General features: G+C 42.4%; 1 protein-coding gene across 6 annotated transcripts in view; it reads left to right on the top strand.

The window, feature by feature from the left end:
• Positions 1-7699: 7699 nt before the first annotated feature.
• xkr4 (XK related 4) overlaps positions 7700-20760 on the top strand; it is a 518298-nt gene continuing 505237 nt past the window's right edge. For all 6 annotated transcript variants that reach the window (XR_006311413.1, XR_006311412.1, XM_043688368.1 and 3 more), the window contains exon 1: positions 7700-8456. Coding sequence is in view for 4 of the 6 variants with exons in the window: in XM_043688368.1 (XP_043544303.1) it covers positions 7780-8456 (677 nt within the window). In the remaining 2 variants the exon portion in view is untranslated. The remainder of the gene's footprint in view (positions 8457-20760) is intronic.

Genomic DNA, 20760 nt, shown 5'->3' on the forward strand with positions numbered 1-20760 from the left:
AGATTATTGCCCATTATGGTTACTCGTTATTTTGGCATACATAGAATTTCATGGGGATATACATATTGCTTATTTTTACAAGGGTAGTTTCGCTTAGGTAAGCTGGTGTTTTATCCCCTCTTACCCCAGTTCATAGAGTCATAGAGTCAGTGAGATGTACTGCATGGAAACAGACCCTTCAGTCTAACCTGTCCATGCCAACCAGATGTCCCAACCCAATCTAGTCCCACCTGCCAGCACCTGACCCATATCCCTCCAAACCTTTCCTATTCATATATCCATCCAGTTGCCTTTTAAATGTTGCAATTGTACTAGCCTCCACCACTTCCTCTGGCAGCTCATTTCATACATGTACCATCCTCTGCGTGAAAAGGTTGCTGCTTAGGTCTCTTTTATATCTTTCCCCTCTCACCCATACCGTTGCCCTCCAGTTCTGGACTCCCCACCCCAGGGAAAAGATTTATCAATTTATCCTATCCATGCCTCTCATGAAGTTATAAAACTCTATAAGGTCACCCCTCAGCCTCCAATGCTCCAGGGAAAACAGCCTATTCCACCTCTCCATATAGCTCAAATCCTCCAACCCTAGCAAAATCCTTGTAGACCTTTTCTGAACCCTTCAAGTTTCACAACATATTTTTAAGTGAATCATTTTAATTGTGAGAGGTAAGGGTAAGTTTGTGATGGATACATCCGCTCCTGTGTCTATTAACATTTCATATTTCCTCCCTCCTATTACTGCGGGCATGTAAGTTCTCCCCTCTCCCTTACCCTCACGAATAAGGGCAGCTGGTTGTCAGCTCTGCTGACCTCGGGATTCCCACAGTTCCGTGGTGTTTGGGGGTGCACCATGCTTTTCCCAGCACACTGCTTCTATGTGTCCTATGCTGTTGCAGTGGCTGCAGTATTTTACGTTGTTCCCTGCTCTACTCCCTGCTCATGGGGCCCTACATTCCCTAGCAAAGTGTCTCTGTTGGCCAAAGTTAGGGCAGGATCATTTTATTCTACTCTCGTCTCCATTCCGGTAGGCTGCTTTGTCAGGTCTTGCCTTTATTGCAGGAGCTTCTGCTCCTGCACCCTGCTAGCCCACTCAAGTTGGTCATCATATTCCTGGGACATTATTATTCCTATTTCAGGATGGCTTGGTGGGCGCTAGAGAGCCCGTCTCTAAAAGCTTGGATGAATGCCTGGTCCCCCTGATCTGGGTTTGCTTGCCCTGAGCATTCCTGATAGATACTAAATAATCATTCCCCAGATTCAGAGGTTCTTCCCCTTTAAGTTGCTTAATGGTCGTGATCTTGCTCCAGTTCGTGGGAACATTTCCTAACACCCTCTGGATTTCTTCTTTAAAATTGGTGAAGGGGGCCTGCTGAGCGTCTATCTCAGCTGTAAGGGCAACAACATGTGTCCACCGTCCTCCCCTAAAGTCTGGGGCTGCTGTGGCATTGGGCTCACCAGCTACCTGTCTCCACTTGTTCGTTGGGCAAGCTGTCTGGACCAGCTGATGTATGTCCCTCAGGTGTAGTTGGTACCTTACCCATACACTATCCAGTTCTTCCCAGAACCTGGTGGTTTTGCTCTGGGGCTGTAATTTGCCCAGGAAGGCCATACTCTGCTGCCTCTCCCCTGGGGTGAACAGTTTATAATTTGCTTTAGTTGTGATTCTGTCCCTCATCTGCTAACGGGCGCTAAGTTATACTCTTGCACGGTTCGTCCAACAGAGGGAACAATTGATCCCTGCTGGACGGTTTCATAGGAGGGGAGAGAGTCAATCTCCCTTTCCTCCTGTACTTTTTCTAATCTTTGTTCTAGCTCCTTTATCCTGTCCTCCAGATCCTCAATTTGTTTTTGGCCTTTTATCCACCTACTAGCGTTCAATTAGGCCTGCTAATTGGTACACTAACATTACCCCTATTTTTTTAGTTTTGTTTTGTTTCTGCTTATGTAGCCATTCTCTCTGTTGTGCTAATGTCTGGAATGGATCCCAACCACTTTTCATCATTTGCACCGTTAGTTCTTGTCTGTCTGCCTTGTATTTGTCAATAAAGGAACCTGCAATATTCCCCTTAAACTTTGAACTGCCATTTAGCAGATTGTGTACCCCGGATACCACCAACAGTAAAGTGTTCCTAACCAGTGGGGACGTCTCTACCCTGGCCAATAATACTGTCTCAGTGCCATCCATACAGCTGTAGCAGCCTCCTAGCAAGGTGTACTCTCTACCGATGTGATTTGTCTACCCACCCGGCCACCACTACTAGTTGGTACCTCCTGGTCGACTGGGACTTCTGGCTCAATCGGATGTGTTCCGTACCATGACTCCTCTACTGTTCTGGCCACTTCTACTGACCCAGCACCTCCCATTGGCCCAGAAACCTACCTCTAGCCCGGTGTGCTCTCCACTGATGGGACTCTTTACCCTCCCAGCCACTGCCGCTATTCAAGTTCTGTCATTCTGCTACGGACTGATAGAGAATCACGGTTCCTCACAGTGTCTACGCTCCCCACCTTGGTAATGTGCACTCCACCGAGGTTTGGCTCCTGGTCAAAGTGATCAGCTCCTCTTCCTCACCACATTGGAAATTACAAGTACAAACAGCACCCAACTTTTAACTTTAATTGGACTCTGCATTGTTCGCCCCTACAGGTCCAATGTTACTTGACTTTGCCACTTGTGCAGTCATTGTCAGTCCCAGCGCAGCCTTTGTTAGTTTCAGCACGGTTGTTGTCAGTTTCAGCGCAGACATTGTCAGTTTCAATGTCTGCGTGGAAGTCCATTACTGTAGTGATGAGCGCTAATCACTCTTCCTGAGAAGGACGATTGCTATAGCTCTGGCTATTATCACTCTGTATTGAGTCCATATCAGACTGTTAACATTTCTATCAAAGGTCTTGGCTGGACCCAGACCCTTCAGCAGGCAGTGTACGCTACTCATGTGTATTCTCTCCTCCATCCACCTTAAACTAATCAACTAGGTTGTGAGTGCATTGTGCTGGCATTCTGGTGGCCCCAAGCAGTGTTTGGGTTTGCTCTGCTGTCTCTCGCCATATTATTTGACCTGTCCCACCTGTCAACCTTCCTTCCCACCTATCTGCTCCACCCTCCTCTCTGATCTATCACTTTTACCCCACCTCCATCCACCTATTGCACTCTCAGCTACCTTCCCCACAGCCCCATCCCACTCCCGTTTATCTCTCCACCCCCGAGGCTCCTAGCCTAATTTCTGATGAAGGGTACCGGCCCAAAACATTGATTTTCCTGCTCCTCAGATGCTGCCTGATCTGCTGTGGTTTTCCAGAAACACACTCTCAAGCCTGGGTAGATCAGTCATGATCATACTGAATGGCAGGGCAAGCTTGACAAATTGAATGGCCTACTTCTCCCAGCTCTTATGTTCTTATCTCCTCTATCCTACCTCACATTCACTTTAACACTGTTGTACCTACCATTCATCAAGGCTCATGGTTTACTATTCCAGTATTGCAGGCATTATGTTCCCTTAATGGTTCACACCACCTCAGCCTCCCAGACTACTGACCCATCCTGCCCTCTGCACATCCAATAGGCTCACTCAGGGTACCTTAACAACTTTTCTGATTGACAAACTTTCTGACTAACATTGCCAAACATGACAAGCCATCTGGATATTTATTTGTACCAAAGGCAAGCCAAGGTAGATATGCAATGAGCATCCAGATAGACATAAAATGAGTAGACACTGAAGAGCATGCAAAACTCAGCTGGTCAGGCAGCATTCGAGCAGCAGGAGAATCGACGTTTTGGGCAAAAGCCCTTCATCAGGATTCCTGATGAAGGGCTTTTGCCCGAATCATCGATTCTCCTGCTTCTCGGATGCTGCTGTGCTTTTCCAGTACTACACTCTCGACTCTACTCTTCAGCATCTGCAGTCCTCACTTTCACCTACTAAAAGAGCATGCTATGTATCTTGAGATGTATCCTGTTGAATGCATGATATGGGTACCTAATGTATGTAGAAGAGTAGAACCCCTACAGTGTGGAAACAGGCCATTTGGCCCAATAAGTTCACATTAACTCTCCAAACAGCATCCCACTCTATCCCTTCAACCCTGCATTTCTCATGGCTAATCCACCTAGCTGACACATCCTGGACATCATGGACAATTCAGCATGGCCTACCCGCCTAGCCTGCACAGCTTTGGACTGTGGATAGAAACCAGAGCACCTGGAAGAAACCCATGCAGACATGGGGAGAATGTGCAACTCCACACAAACAGTCACCCAAGACTGGAATTGACCCTGGATCCCGAGCGCTGTGAGACAGTGTGGTCATCAGTGAGCCATTGTGCCACACTGTGTGCAAAACAGCCAGGCAGCACAATTGCAATTTTCAGTGATAGTGAACTCAAAAGTGCATTATTGAAGTGCTGAACTGCATTAAAAGTGAGTTCCAAATGAGCCCTGATGATATGGTGAAGCTGGTGTTTTGCCAATTCTTGCCTCCATGGATGGAAGGTGCAGATAGTCACTGCACATTGAATAGGCCCAGACATCATAAGATGTTGGAACAGAAGTAGGCTATCTGATCCATCAGGTCTGCTTCTCCTTTCAATGAAATCATGGCTGATCTAATAATCCTCAATCCTGAGATGGTAAGAAATTCTGGACAAGATGGACACCTGGGGATGATACCAGTAGTTTCAGCTACAAGGTCAGTCTTTCATGCCTGAAACTGGCACTGTTCTAATTTTTCTCTGCTTCGAGAGAAAATAGCAGACCTCACATAATTGAGATATGTAATAGGCCTCTCACCACTTACTAGTGAAATTCTAAATGCTATTATCTCTCAATGTCAAGAATCTGATTTTTCCAACATATTTTACCAACTGACTCATCATTGACCATATTGTTCAAGGACTGGGGTGATTCCACCCCATATATCAGAACAAGAAAGCATTCCTGTATAAAACATTTCCATTCAGCACACCGTGTAATCTGAACCTTCCTATTATTATTACTCCAGTTCTCTGTCACATATCTCTATTGATTTCTTTACATTCTTCTAAGCTGTTTAAATAAAATTTGAAGCATGCTTAAGGAACATCTTAAATTGAGTCGAAGAGCTTTACAAGTTTTTGGCCTTAATAGTCTTTAGCAATATAATATTTTAATCACACCTTTAAGGATTTGCTATTCTTCACCATCTGGTCAATGCATGCAATAACTTTTTTTCCATGTCTGATTAACACACATGCTGTTTAACATGGAACAAGCCTACATAGTAACTTCCAGGCTAATGTGTGATTGTGTACATGAATGGTTCAGCAGAAACATTAACTCAACCATAGCTCTGATTTTCTCCCTCTCAAGAAGTGGAATGAAATGTGTTACCATTTCTGGTGGTGACTGGATAGAGTAGGTAGATTCTGGAATCGAGGAACTGTCATTTGGAACTATGTTGGCAAAGTGGCACATGGTGTCATCCTGATTCATTTAGCATACTCCTGAATCTAGCTTTCATCCTTTCTTTTCTACTTCTTGGTCTTTCACCTTTCATACATTCCCACAATCTTGATGTCCTAGATCTTTTTGCCTTTGTCTTAGGTTAATATCACACTGGAAGTCAACTATCTCCATTACTACAATAAGGTTTTTTGCTGTTGTTTAATTTATTTTCCCATGTTTTTTGTGTGTGTACATACGTTACCCTTCCCCTTATTCTGTTTTGTTTTAAATGCCATTTTATTTGTGATGTATTCCAGTTCTAACAGTATGCTCTTTCATCAAATGCTGACTTACCTGCTGAGTATTTCCCCCATTTTTCTCTTAGTTTTAGATTTTCATTCTTAAATGCTTTTCACTACTTCTTAAGAACCTAATATCAAGCTCAAGGGTTCAAACCTCAGTGCTTACAATAATATTCATCTTCTTCAAAAAAGCATTATTTGTGTTTATTAGAGACATCTGTTAGAGACAAAAAAAACTGCAGATGCTGGAATCCGAGAGCAGGAGGCTGGAAGAACCCAGCTAGCCAAACAGCATCAGGAGGTGAAGAAGTCAATGTTTTGGGTGTAACCCTGCTTCTGGACTGAGGGTGGGTGTAAGGAGAGCTGCAGATAAAGAGGGTAGGGGTAGGGTGGTGAGGTGGAGATAGGTGGATACATGTAGAAAGTATGATCTGGTTGGTCATTGGGAGGGATGAATCTGGTAGGTGGCTGAGAGAAATGGAAGGGAATGGGAGGGGCTGGGAAGGGAGTCAGGGATGTTATTTGAAATTGGAGAACTCAATGTTGAGTTCTCTGGACTATAGACTGCCCAAGCAGCAGATGAGGTGTTGTTCCTCCAATTTGCAATTTGATTCATTGCAGCAATGTAGGAGGCCAAGGATGGTCACATTGGTAAGAAGTGAGAAGGGGAATTAAAATGGGTGGTGACAGGAAGATCCGGTCAGCCCCTGCCGGCCTGGCTGAGATGCTCGGTGAAACGTTCCTTAAGTTTACGTTTAGTGTCCTCAGTGCAGAGAAGACCACATCGGGAGCACTGGATACAGTAAACTAGGTTGGGGGAAAGGCAGGTGAAGCTCTGTCTCACCTGGAAGGACTGTTTGGGGCCCTAGATGTTGATAAGGGGAGTGGTATAATGGCAGGTTTTGCATCTTTTCCAGTTGCAGGGGAAAAGTACCTGGGAGTTCAGGGGGTTGGTGGGGAGAGTGGCGCAAACCAAGGATTGACAAAGGGAATGGTCCTTGCAGAAGGCAAAGAGGGGTGGGGAGGGGAAGATGTCCTGGGTGGTATCTAGTTGGGGTTGATGGAAGTGTTTAAGGATCATCCTCCAGTCACTGCCCATTTTAATTCCCCTTCCCACTCCTTTTTTGACATGACCATCCTTGGCCTCCTTCATTGCCACAATCAATCAAACCACAAATTAGAAAAACAACACCTCATCTCCAGCTTGACCAGCCTATAGCCCAGAAGATTCAACACTGATTTCTCCAATTTCAAACAACCTCCCTTCGCATCCCCCAGGCCCTTCCCAGCGCCTCCCACTCCCTTCCATTCCTCTCAGCCACCTATCGGATTCATCCCTCCCATCGACCAACCAGGTCATGCTCGCTACCTGTCTCCACCTATCAGCACCTCCCCATCCCGTCCCAACCCCCTTCATCTGCAACGACGTTTGATTTTTTTTAATTGTCAAGCTTCCTATTCTGAATATATATTTACTACACAATGTTACTTTATTTGTGAAACCAGCGAATATTTTATTTGTACTACTGATTGTAATTGTTTTGCCTGACAAAATTGTATTGCTTTCGGTCATGCTGTACTAATAAGCGCTGTTTACAGGCAGAAGTTACTGTCAGATCAAAGGTCAATGGATTTGCAACATTTTGTACAAAGATCTCAATAAATTCATGTACTTGAAATAACCATATTTTGAGTTCTCGTATTTTTTTCTGTGGAATTCGGAAATATTTTGAAATAAAAGCAGAAAATATTGCATGTTCACAGTAGGTTTGTCTACATTGTGGAGAAAAGAGCATGTTAAGAATTCAAGTGGGGGTAGCTTTCCTTAGAACTCAAGTTTGTGCGAATGCCTATTCGGTGAGAGTGATGACAGCATCTTTCTTTGCAATAGGCATCAGGGAGAGATAGCGGAAGTTTAGTGCTATCTAACCAGTTTCACATACCGGAAGTGGAGGTCGCCCTATTCACTGACGGCACCAGAGAGAGAGAGAGGTGAGAGGAAACCAGGAAAGGATCGAGAGAGGGAGTGGAGGAGGAGGGACCGGCAGTCTGATGGCTGCCAAGTCGGACGGACTGTTAAAGATGAAGAAGAAGAGCGACGTGGCTTTTACCCCTTTGCAGAATTCGGAGCATTCATGCTCGAAGCAGCATCAGGACCATGGACAGCAGCAACAACAGCAGCAGGAGGAGGACGAGCACGAGCAGGAACGGGAAAGGGTGAGCGTAGCGCCCGGCTCAGCGGAGCTGTCCTCCCGCTGCTGCACGGGGCTGTGCCGGGGTCGCTGCCTGCGCTTCGCCCGACAACAGAGGTACACCCTATGGGACGGCCTGTGGATCGTGGCCGCGGTGACTGTCTATTTCTCCGACGTTGGCACGGACGTGTGGCTGGCCGTGGACTATTACCTGCATTCCCGTTACTGGTGGTTCGGATTGACTCTCTTCTTCGTGGTGCTGGGCTCCCTGGCCGTGCAGGTCTTCAGTTTCAGATGGTTCATCCACGACTTCGGCGCTAACAACGGAGCCGGTGCCCACAGCAGCAGCCCCGTGGATGGCAAGTTACTGAGCAGCGCTGGGGGAGGTGGCGAGACCGACGCCCGATCTCCACAACGTCAGCCTTCTACCACAAGGACCAAGAACATCGGCAAAGGCAGCAAGGCATCTTCATGTTCCTTCTGCATTTGGCTCCTACAGTCAGTCATCCACATCCTTCAGCTGGGACAGCTCTGGAGGTAACCAAATCACTGTAGCAATAGCTGTGGGAAAAGCAAACCACATCGCACATGCAGTAACACAAACCAAAATCTGCTAATGTAAGCTGGCCCTCCAGTAATTGTCATTCCAATACTCCAGTACAAATCACCCTGACACTTGTCTTGTAAAGGTCTGGAAGTGCGGACAAATTCGAAATTATTCAAGATGCTAATTGTTTGTTAATGTTGATGGTTTGGCGTCATTTTAGTGTCAATGCATTCAACCATTCAGAATATTGTTGTCAGTGAGATCTGTGCTAGGTGTTGCTTTGTTGGTTGCTTTGTGAGGACACAATTCTGCACCATTTAAAGAATGTTGTCATACCTCTCGGGAGACCGGAAGTGTTCACATATAGCGTTCGGGGCTATTCTTTTAAATTTGCAGATTTGAAAATAAAAATTTCTTGCTGATGCAGGATTCGCATCTGATTTCCACCTACCCAATATTGTAAGGTTGATGAAAGGTATTGGCATTATTGCAGCAAAGCCGTATTAAATATTCGCCTGAATGATTTGTGCACCATATACGCATTAGGACTTCCTTAAATATTATTTTTTTGTACACATCATGACTTCCAATTGAAAAGCTAAGCGTTTCTATAAGAAGTATTTTGCAAAGCACTCTAACTTCAGTTCACGGGGTAAAATATCGATATCTTCCAGTTTAATAACGCTATTAAATTATTTTAGAACTGAAGTGAATACTGCGCAGATTAGACTTGAGCTTTAAACGGACCTGTGCGTGGATTCTGCATTAGTTGTGATCCTTCTTTGGACTACAAATAGATTCCAGTCATGATCGTTCCCCTATAATTAATCAGCACTGCTGTTTCCATACTTATTATTGCTGGGTACTTCAATTCGTTTAGTCAACTAGTAATTTTGTGATTATGTTCGGTGTTAGATTATGCGTTTCACTTTGTGAGTCTGATACATGTGCGAAAATAATCCGTACGCTGTTTAGAAATAGACACGAGTATTTTGTGTTTGTAGCTATTATTCAGAAACCTGCTGCTTAAATGTAACGTTTATTTGAGAGAAAAAATTGTCGATGTCTCCTTTAGTCGTAAGTATATGTTACAGGAAGACGACTGCGGTTCAATGACAGGCTGGGAACTTTTGAGAAGATAAAGGTTGAAAATATTGAATTGGTGTTTGTTCATACATTTTGAATATAACATTAATTTCCAAAGTAACTCTGTCAACTCTATAAATGGTATTAAATCACATTCAAGCTTACTACATTGCTTTAAAGATAAAACAAATTTGAATTTTAGATATTAATTGATGTTATCAAATTAACTCATCCACAAAATAGTGGATTTTTTTTCTCAGATAGAATTTGAACTTTAATAACACTTTCCTTGAAAAAAATTGAATGATATCCATTTTGTCATATACTATTTCCTCCTATTTCAAAAGAACATTTTAAAATGGAATTGCAATAAATCACTAGCAGACCAATACATTACCATTGGCTTTTCATGACTTTAAAAGAGCACAGTTCAGAACTATTTTATGGCATGAGCTATTTTACCAATATTAGAATATTAGTAAGCCACAACTGCTCAGTTCTATATTCTTGTTATTTAGGGGTCATTACTCGTGTTGTGTGTGAAAGTGATTTTTCACATCACAGACCATTAAATTCTAATTGTAAGGTGTGATGTAATTTTCATCCACCAGTAATGACATGATTAACACTACTGTGGCACTGTTGATCGGTTTAGAAATGCAACATAATTTATCACCTGATTAATCATATATTAGGCAGAATTCTATCACAAAATCATATGGTAATATTTGTTCATAGCCTTTGGTTACAATCACCAATATATTTTAATTTTAAAGCCATTTGTTTCATGGAGAAAGTGAGGTCTGCAGATGCTGGAGATCAGAGCTGGAAATGTGTTGCTGGAAAAGCGCAGCAGGTCAGGCAGCATCCAGGGAACAGGAGAATCGACGTTTCGGGCATAAGATTCCTGAAGAAGGGCTAAGGCCCGAAACGTCGATTCTCCTGTTCCCTGGATGCTGCCTGACCTGCTGCGCTTTTCCAGCAACACATTTCCAGCCATTTGTTTCATGCCTTATAAAAAGGTATGACAACATTTCTAAAATGAAAGAGAATAAGTATCATCAGGGTTAAGGTTTCCATGCTTTGATTAAATGTTTATTAGAATGGAGACCATACTGTTGCAAAATTGGGAATATTTCTTAATTCACATGAAGTATTCCTTTAGATGGTATTGTATTCTTCAGATTCCTTTATTCATAAAATACGCTCAGACTGAAACTGGCCAAGATAACCATACATGACCAAGACATAAAAATCTGATGTAACAATGCAACTTACTTGAACAAAAGCTCCCAATGCAAGGAATAAATATTGCTACAATCTTGAGGTTTTAATACCCAATAAATATAATCAGTCAATCTACTGACAGTTGTAGAAGAAAGAAAATAATACATTTTTAAAGTGTAAATGTTTTCTGTGGAATTATTTCATGAATGCTTTTACTTAGATCAAATTGCATGCCAAATGTATTATAATATAACAAGTTTGAACTGTTTGGGAGGAATGGATGTTATCCGAATTCAAACACATGCAATTCAGGGGCTTCCACAAAATGCCCAATAACCGTTAAACCATAATTACACTACATGGTGCAAAGGCTTATTACACTTAATCAAGTTCCTTAAGATTTTGTAACACTTATCAAAATTCATCATTACCATATCAGAACAAGTTAAAAATGTAAATAACTTCTCATCCTACATGAATGACATTAGGTAACATAACTAGGTGAACATTTTAACAAAAGCAGAATATGATGCTTATGAAGATATAAGTAAACAGTTGCGATAATGTTTTGCTGATCCATTCTTTTTTTTCACACTTTGAAAGCAGATTCACCAGTTGTTTGCTTGTTGAGAAGCGATATAGTACTGTGTAAATCATTGCACAGTAGTAATCTTTGAACCTGTAGTGTGACAAAGAGCAGAGCATATAATCTCTTCAGAATATTGCAAGGAAGAGCAGATGGAAAGTGATGTGGCCAAGACAGTAGCCCTGGATATCTTCATCAATGTGAAGCTCACTTAGGTTTCACTATTTGACACAAAAGCCACTTACTCCAAAATTACATTAACACCAAACGTCTTGTAAAGAAATCTCCATTGTGGTGTCAGTTTGTGTCGTAGTCATTATAATTGAAATGTCTCCTTGCCAGGCAATATCCAGAAATTGCAAACATGGGAAAATGGATAAAATAAAATATATATGTTGCTTAAAAATTAAAAAGAAATGAAACATATCAATCTACTAGTGTGCAACACACCCAACATTCACTATTGTGATCTTCAGTCTTTAATTTTTTTAAACATTTTACCATTCCTGTGCTCGAGCCAAACAGCTCAATCCCTCTTCTGACTGCTAAGATTTTCATGCTCTGGGTTTTGGAGTCTTTGAAGGACCTGCCAAAGATTATTCCACCTGCACAATGTTACACTCAGGCATCTGCACCCAAACTGGATGTGAAATATTGACTGAGAGTGGGATGAAGTAGTTGAGAAGTAGAAGTGCTTCAAGAAAAGTACTCACTTCTATATTTCCTTTCACATCATCCCTCTAAAGATTGGCTGCACTTTGCTGTTAACATTGAGTGGAGAACACCTTGCTGCAGATCTGTGGGATGAGGAGCAAGCAAGGCGAGAGTTTCATACTGATATTTATTGAGGGCTGCATGTATTCATCCATGTAGTCACTTATTGCATGATGAAGACATTATCACAAAGGCCAGTGACGCTCATGCCTGAGACAGACTTCTTTGTCTCTGCAAGTAATATACAACTGGAATGCCTGTGGATTATTGTATATTCTCTGCTCATTCACTGAAATGCATCCAATTTATTAACTGCTCTGAAGGATCAGCAACTATGTGAAGTTTAGCATAGTTTGGACTGTTGTTGTGTTTCTGTTTGCTGAGCTGGGAATTTGTGTTGCAGACGTCGTTTCGTCCCCTGTCTTGGTGACGTCCTCAGTGCTTGGGAGCCTCCTGTGAAGTGCTTCTGTGATCTTTCCTCCGGCATTTGTAGTGGTTTGAATCTGCCGCTTCCGGTTGTCAGTTCCAGCTGTCCGTTGCAGTGGTCGGTATATTGGGTCCAGGTCGATGTGCTTATCAACTGTCTTATTTGCCCTATCCATGCCTCTCATGATTTTATAACCTTTATAAGGCCACCCCTCAGCCTCATACACGTGAGGGAAAACAGCCCCAGCCTATTCAGCTATTGGTCAACCCTGGTAACATCCTTGTAAATCATTTCTGAACACTTTCAAGTTTCACAATATGTTTCCCATAGGAGGGAGACCAGAATTGCACACAATATTCCAAAAGGTGTCTAACCACTGTCCTGCACAGCCACAACATGGTCTCCCAACACCTATACTCGATGCTCTGCCCAATAAAGAAAAGTATACCTAATGCCTTCTTTCTGTGACTCCACTTTTAAGGAATTATGACCCTATACTCCAAAGTCTCTTTGTTCAGCAACACTCCCCAGGACCATACCATTAAGTACATAAGGCCTGCCCTGAATTGCCTTTCAAAAATGTAGCACCTCACATTTATCAAAATTAAACTCCATATGCGACTCCTTGGCCCATTGATCCACTTGATCAAGATTCTGTTGCACTCTGAGGTAGCCATCTTCGCTGTCCACTACACCTCCAATTTGGTGTCATCTGCAGACTTACTAATTATACCTCCTATGTTCACATCAAAATCATTTGTACAAATGACAAAAAGCAGTGGACCCATCAATGATCCTTGTGGCAGTTTTTTGAAGAAGTAACAAAGAGGATTGATGAGGGCAGAGCAGTAATGTGATCTATCTGGACTTCAGTAAGGCGTTCGACAAGGTTCCCCATGGGAGACTGATTAGCAAGGTTAGACCTCATGGAATACAGGGAGAACTAGCCATTTGGATACAGAACTGGCTCAAAGGTAGAAGACAGTGGGTGGTGGTGGAAGATTGTTTTTCAGACTGGAGGCCTGTGACCAGTGGAGTGCCACAAGGATCAGTGCTGGGTTCTCTACTTTTTGTCATTTTCATAAATGATTTGGATGTGAGCATAAGAGGCACAGTTAGTAAGTTTGCAGATGACACCAAAATTGGAGGTGTAGTGGACAGTGAAGAGGGTTACCTCAGATTACAACAGGATCTGGACCAGATGAGCCAATGGGCTGAGAAGTGGCAGATGGAGTTTAATTCAGATAAATGCAAGATGCTGCATTTTGAGAAAGCAAATCTTAGCAGGACTTATACACTTAATGGTAAGGTCCCAGGGAGTATTGCTGAACAAAGAGACCTTGGAGTACAGGTTCATAGCTCCTTGAAAGGAGAGTTGCAGGTTGTTAGGATAGTGAAGAAGGCATTTGGTATGCTTTCCTTTATTGGTCAGAGTATTGAGTACAGGAGTTGGTAGGTCATGTTGCGGCTGTACAGGACACTGGTTAGGCCACTGTTGGAATATTGCGTGCAATTCTGGTCTCCTTCCTATTGGAAAGATGTTGTGAACCTTGAAAGGGTTCAGAAAAGATTTACAAGGATGTTGCCAGGGTTGGAGGATTTGAGCTACAGGGAGAGGCTGAACAGGCTGGGGCTGTTTTCCCTGGAGCGTCAGAGGCTGAGGGGTGATCTTATAGAGGTTTACAAAATTATGAGGGGCATGGATAGGATAAATAGACAAAGTCTTTTCCCTGGGGTTGGTGAGTCCAAACTAGAGGGCATAGGTTTAGGATGAGAGGGAAAAGATATAACAGAGACCTAAGGGAGAACGTTTTCATGCAGAGGGTGGTACGTGTATGGAATGAGCTGCCAGAGGAAGTGGTGGAGGCTGGTACAATTGCAGCATTTAAGAGGCATTTGGGTGGGTATATGAATAGGAAGGGTTTGGAGGAATATGGGCCGGGTGCTGGCAGGTGGGACTAGATTGGTTTGGGATATCTGGTCGGCATGGACAGGTTGGACCAAAGGGTCTGTTTCCATGCTGTACATCTCTATGACCCCATGACCACTGGTCACAGGCTTCTAGTCTGAAAGGCAAACCTCTCCCAGCACCCTCTGTCTTTTACCTTCTTGCCAGTTCTGTAAGCAAATGGCTCATTCTCCCTGTATTCCATGTGATCTAACCTTGGTAACCAGTCTACCATAACGAATCTTGTCAAACGCCCTACTCAAGTCCATATAGATCATGTCCACCACTCTGTCCTCATAAATCCTCTTCATTAATTCTTCAAAAAATCAATCAAGCTTGTGAGAGATGATTTCCCATGCACAAAGCCATGTTGACTATCCTTAATCAGTCCTTCCTGTGCCTGTCCCTCAGAATTCCCTCCAACAACTTGCCCACCACCAATGTCAGGCTCACTGGTCTATAGTTCCCTAGCTTTTCTTTACCACTTTTCTTAAATAGTGGCAACACATTAGCCAGCCTCCAATCTTCTGGCACCTCACCTGTGACTATCAATGATACAATTATCTCAGCAAGGGGCCCAGGAATCACTTCCCTAGCTTTCCCACAGAATTCTAGGGTACACCTGAACAGTCCTGGGGATATAACCACCTTTATGTATTTAAGACATCCAGCACCTCCTCTTCTATAATATGAACATTTTTCAAGATTTCACCATCTATTTCCCCACATTATATATCTTTCATGTCCTTTTCCACAGTAAACACTGATGCAAAATACTCATTTAGTATTTCCCACATCTCCTGTGGCTCCACACGTAGGCTGCCTTGCTGATCTTTGAGGGATCCTAACCTTTCCCTCGTTACCTTTTGTCCTTAATGTATTAATAAAATCCCTTATTATTCTCCTTAACCTTATTTACCAAAGCTATCTCATGCCCTTTTTTTGCCCTCCTGATTTCTTTCTTAAGTATATTCCTACTGCCTTTATGTTTTTCTGAGGAATCACTCGATCTCTCCTGTCTATACCTGACATAGGCTTCCTTCTTTTTCTCAACCAAAACATCAATTTCTCTAGTTATCCAGCATTCCCTATATCTCCAGCCTTGCCTTTCACCCTAACAGGAATTTCTCTGGATTCTCATTATCTCAAGTTTGAGGGCTTTCCATTTTTCAGCTTTCCTGTTACTTATGAACATCATCCCCAATTGACTTTTGAAAGTTCTTTTAGAGGAGAGTGTGCCAAGCAGGCTAAGATAAAAGGTAGGGAGGAGGGACTTGGGGGAGGGGCATTGGAAATGCGATAGGTAGAAGGTGGTTAGGTGAGGGTGATAGGCTGGAATGGAGGTGGGGGAGGAGAGGTCAGGAAGAAGATTGCAGTTATTCTATCCGTGTATCTGGTTATTATGTGCAGGATTTATAAATAGCTAACACCTGGGAAAGTGACACTCATAGCAGTGCAAAGAGTGCAATTTGTCATATTAGTGCCTGCTAAAAGAATTGTTTGATTGGTAGCAGTCTTTCTTTTCAAGCGTTAATCCATCAGATGGTACCTTCTTACAGTGTTCATAATGTGTCCATGTATAAATAAAAGCTTGGTTTAGTGGGGCATGCTTACTTCTGTGCCAGATAAGGCCAGTGCCTCAATGTGTTACTCAGGGAATGCAGCATTGCAGGATGGGTGATCTTGTGAGACAGAAGTGAAACCAGGACTCTAGCTGTTGGTTCAGTTGGATGTGAAAGATCCCATAACACATGTTGAAGATATGCAGGGGAGCTGCAATGGCCAACCTGCAGATTGGTGACGATTTTTACATTTAAGCAATAGCAAATTGACCACCTGCTTTACACTTTATTCATAGATATCAATGAACAAAACCACCTAGCAAAATGTAAAATAGTTGCTGCATTCCAATTGTCCATTCTTCATCCTATTGTAAAATAGAGTCAAAGAGTCATTAAGATATACAGCATGGAAACAGAGCTGAAAATGTGTTGCTGGAAAAGCGCAGCGGGTCAGGCAGCATCCAAGGAGCAGGAAAATCGACATTTCGGGCATGAGCCCTTCTTCAGGAATGAGGAGACTGTGCCAAGCAGGCTAATATAAAAGGTAGGGAGGATGGACTTGGGGGAGGATGGATTTTCAGCTCGGCGTTGGAAATGCGATAGGTGGAAGGAGGTTAAGGTGAGGGTGATAGGTGGGAGTGGGGGTGGGGGCGGAGGCTCATGCCCGAAACGTCGATTCTCCTGCTCCTTGGATGCTGCCTGACCTGCTGCGCTTTTCCAGCAACATATTTTCAGCTCTAATCTCCAGCATCTGCAGTCCTCACTTTCTCCTTTTGAAAGTTCTTGCCTAATTCTGTCAAAAGTAGTCTTCTTCTGATTTAGAACTTTAACTTTCAGATCCTGTCTAACCTTTCCATCACTATTTTAAAACTAATAGAATTATGGTTGCTGGCCCCAATCACCTCAGTCACCTGCCCTGCTTTATTTCCCAAGAGTTTTGCACCTTCTCCAGCAGGTACATCCACATACTGAATCAGAAAACTTTCTTGTACGCACCTAACAAATTCCTCTCCATCTAAACCCTTAACACTGTGGCAGTCCCAGTCTATGTTTCGAAAGTTAAAAATTCCCTACCATAACCAGTCTGTCATTTCTGCGGAGAACTGAGACCTCCTTACAAATTTGTTTCTAATTTCCCTCTGACTATTGGGGCGGGTGTCTATAGTACAATCCCAATGAAGTGATCATCCCTTTCTTATTTCTTAGTTCTGCCCAAATAACTTCACTGGATGTATTCCCAGGAATATACTCCCAAAGTGCATCCGTAATGTTATCCATTATCGAAAACACTAATTTACCTCCTCTCATTCCCACTTTTTATTCTTCCTATAGCATTTGTATCCTAGTGACCTGTATAAGAAGGATGGATTACACCTAAATTAGAAGGAGACTAATACACTGGCAGAGAAATTTGCTAGAGCTGCTCGGGAGGATTTAAACTAGAAGGGGTGCGGGGGTGGACCCAGGGAGATAATGAGGAAAGAGATCAGTCTGAGACTGGTACAGTTGGGAAAAGCTACCAGTCCTATCCCTGAGCCACATCTCTGTATTTGCTATGATATCCCAGTCTCATGTTCCTAATCGTTCTCTGAGTTCTTCTGCCTTACCTGTTAGGCCTCTTGCATTGAAATAAATGAAGTTTAATTTATCAGTCCTACCTTGTTGTCTGCCTTGTTCCTGCCTGCTCTGGCTGTTTGACTTGCTGTTTTTCCCAACTGTACCAGTCTCAGACTGATCTCTTTCCTCATTATCTCCCTGGGTCCACCCCCGCACCCCTTCTAGTTTAAATCCTCCTGAGCAGCTCTAGCAAATTTCTCTGCCAGTGTATTAGTCCCCTTCTAATTTAGGTGTAATCCATCCTTCTTATACAGGTCACTTGTACCCCAGAATAGATTGCAATGATCTAAAAATGTGAACCCTTCTTTCCTGCACAAGCTCCTCAACCATGCATTCATCTGCTCTATCCTTTTATTCCTACCATCACTAGCTCATAGCACTGGAGGTAATCCAGATATTACTACCCTCCTTTGTAAATTCCTGCCTAGCTTTCTATATTCTCCATTCATAATCATCAAGGTTCCTTCAACAGCATTTTCCAAAAGTAGTCCATCACTGCGATTATGGAGCATCAATAACTGCTAGCATAGCCAGCAATGCCACATACTGAGAAATAATATTCTTTAAAAAAACCATGAGGAAGAGGCGCAGCATTGCTTCAGGGTAAAGCTGAATGTCAATGGTGAGTGGAGAGGTGAGGATTTGGGCAAGTTCATAGATAAAGGGATGGATATTTCTGCAATTTTTCTGCAGGCTTCTTCCTCCTGTATTTAGGAAACAGTCTCTTTCTGCAAGCCCTGATAACCTCATTATACTTTATAGGAGACATACCTAAAAGGAGGCAATGCCTTTTAATAACTAAACTCCATTCTGTTATTTCCTTTCATTCTGCTTCCAACTCAACACTCCATTAAGTTGCATGTTTGGACTGTTTCCATCAAAAGTGCATTTGAAAACTGTATGTCAATTCATTCTTGCTCTTTCCAATTGGTTAGGAAACCCAACAATGATATGATTGTACAGTGGTTGTGTTAACTTAATGAAATGCAAATGACATGCATTCACCCCAGGTTTCTGACATGCTACTGGACTCCATGCTCCCAGCATGGCATTTAGCTGAATAAAACACAGCCCAATATTTCAGGTTATCAACCTGATGAGTATTTCCAACTTAGTTTGATTTGAGGTGAACACACTGTGGGAGCTGTGCTTCATGTATTTTAGGAGGAGAAAGTGAGGTCTGCAAATGCTGGAGATCAGAGCTGAAAATGTGTTGCTGGAACAGCGCAGCAGGTCAGGCAGCATCCAGGGAACAGGAGAATCGACGTTTCGGGCATAAGCCCTCATTCCTGAAGAAGGGCTTATGCCCGAAACGTCGATTCTCCTGTTCCTTTCATGTATTTTACCTTGGCTAATTAACATTTAGTGTTTTTTTTCTATGAGTTTCCAAATGTAAACTTCACATTTGACCATGTTTGGAATTTGATGGTCAAATGTACTATATTGTGAGGTCATGGTGGCAATTTTGTAAGAGAAATTAAGAAAACTTGCTGCTTTGCTTTAGTGATTGATGGTTTGCTTTCAAAAATGGACTGGCAATTTAAAAGGTGTTATTTTGCACATGACTGATAAAAGTTAAAATATGAATATATTTTCAGATGATAAATTGGATTTGTTTTGACTTGTGTTGATGTGTAACTTCACTTTGACCACTAAGTGGTAAAAATGAAGTTACATATCGACACAAGTTTTTCTACTAATCTCATTCTTGTGAGTGGTTTGGGTTGAGGTTGCTAGTGCGACCTTTTTTTAGTTGCTGTTGTTGACTATAAAAATGGCTTCTTCTATTTTTGTTCATGGTATGCATAGCGATTGTAATGAAGTCAACCAAGTGGACCACATGAGCTCCCTGATTGGGGCTGTTAATCTGGTCCAATTAGGGAACCCTGGATGACAGATATAAACAGGAGTGCCAGAAATTCTGTTCACTCTGAGAGCTGGATCTGAGGAAGCTGGATCAATGTCAAGGACTTTCCTTGATTCAATAAAGGTGATTTGGTGATGGGATATTGGTCTGTGTGGACCTATTTCAATCTGGTGCTGAGAGGAAGTGAGAATCCAGTGCTGAGCAGCTGATGAGGTCTAGATAAACAGTGTTATATTCAGCATATATATTGTATTAGTCATTTCCTTTTTTAAGGATATTTATGTTTCTCACTAGAGAAAAAAGAATCTGTTCCATCTAAACATCTGGTGACATTTTCAAGAAGGTCGTTATAAAATATGTCTAATACTACTAACTACAATATTTCTCAATCATTTTTAGTCAAATAATGGAGCATAAAAGGTCAATTACCATACTTTTGATTGTAGACCGATTTTCTCATTAACTAGCCAAAGCTATAACCCATTTTAATTTTATTAAATGCCTTTAAATTTCTGCTGAGACTGTTAACATCTTGGAATAATGGAGGGGAGAAATTTGGATAACTTCAGAGTGTGGATTATAAATTGATGAAAAACTGTGTATTTAAATCACAATATGTAATCAGATTGTCAAAAACGTTGTTGGCACTATTAGCTAAATGGCACAGACAAAAATTTAAAGTAACTTTATAGCAAGCCTTTATTATAATACAGTAAATGGATCACTGCAATGGAAACACTTTCACTGGATTGTAACTGGGCAATGCCAAATCACTTGTTTAATACATTCTAGTGTCTATAAAATAATTTACTAAGTTTTATTTATAAGAATGTGCTTTCTTAGTAATCTGTAAGAGTACATGGAAAGGGGTGTAGCACTACTAATCAGAGAGCGTATCACAGCTACAGAAGCTTCCATTGTCGTGGAAGATCTGCCTACCGAGTCAGTGTGGGTGAAAATTAGGAACAGCAAGGGAGCAGTCACCTCTTTAGGGGTTTACTACAGGCCCCCCAATAGCAGCAGGGAGTTGGAAGAAAGCATAGTTCGGCAGATTTTGAAAAAGTGTGGACGTAGTAGGGTTGTTGTAATGGGTGACTTTAACTTTCCCAATATTGATTGGAACCTCCTTCGAGCAGAAGATTTGATGGGAGCTGTTTTTGTAAGGTGTGTTCAGGAGGGTTTCCTAACTCAGTACGTTGACAGGCCGACGAGGGGAGAGGCCATTCTAGACTTGGTGCTCGGAAACGAGCCGGGGCAGGT

This window comes from Chiloscyllium plagiosum, chromosome 4 (assembly GCF_004010195.1).
Source record: "Chiloscyllium plagiosum isolate BGI_BamShark_2017 chromosome 4, ASM401019v2, whole genome shotgun sequence".
NCBI lineage: Eukaryota > Metazoa > Chordata > Chondrichthyes > Orectolobiformes > Hemiscylliidae > Chiloscyllium > Chiloscyllium plagiosum.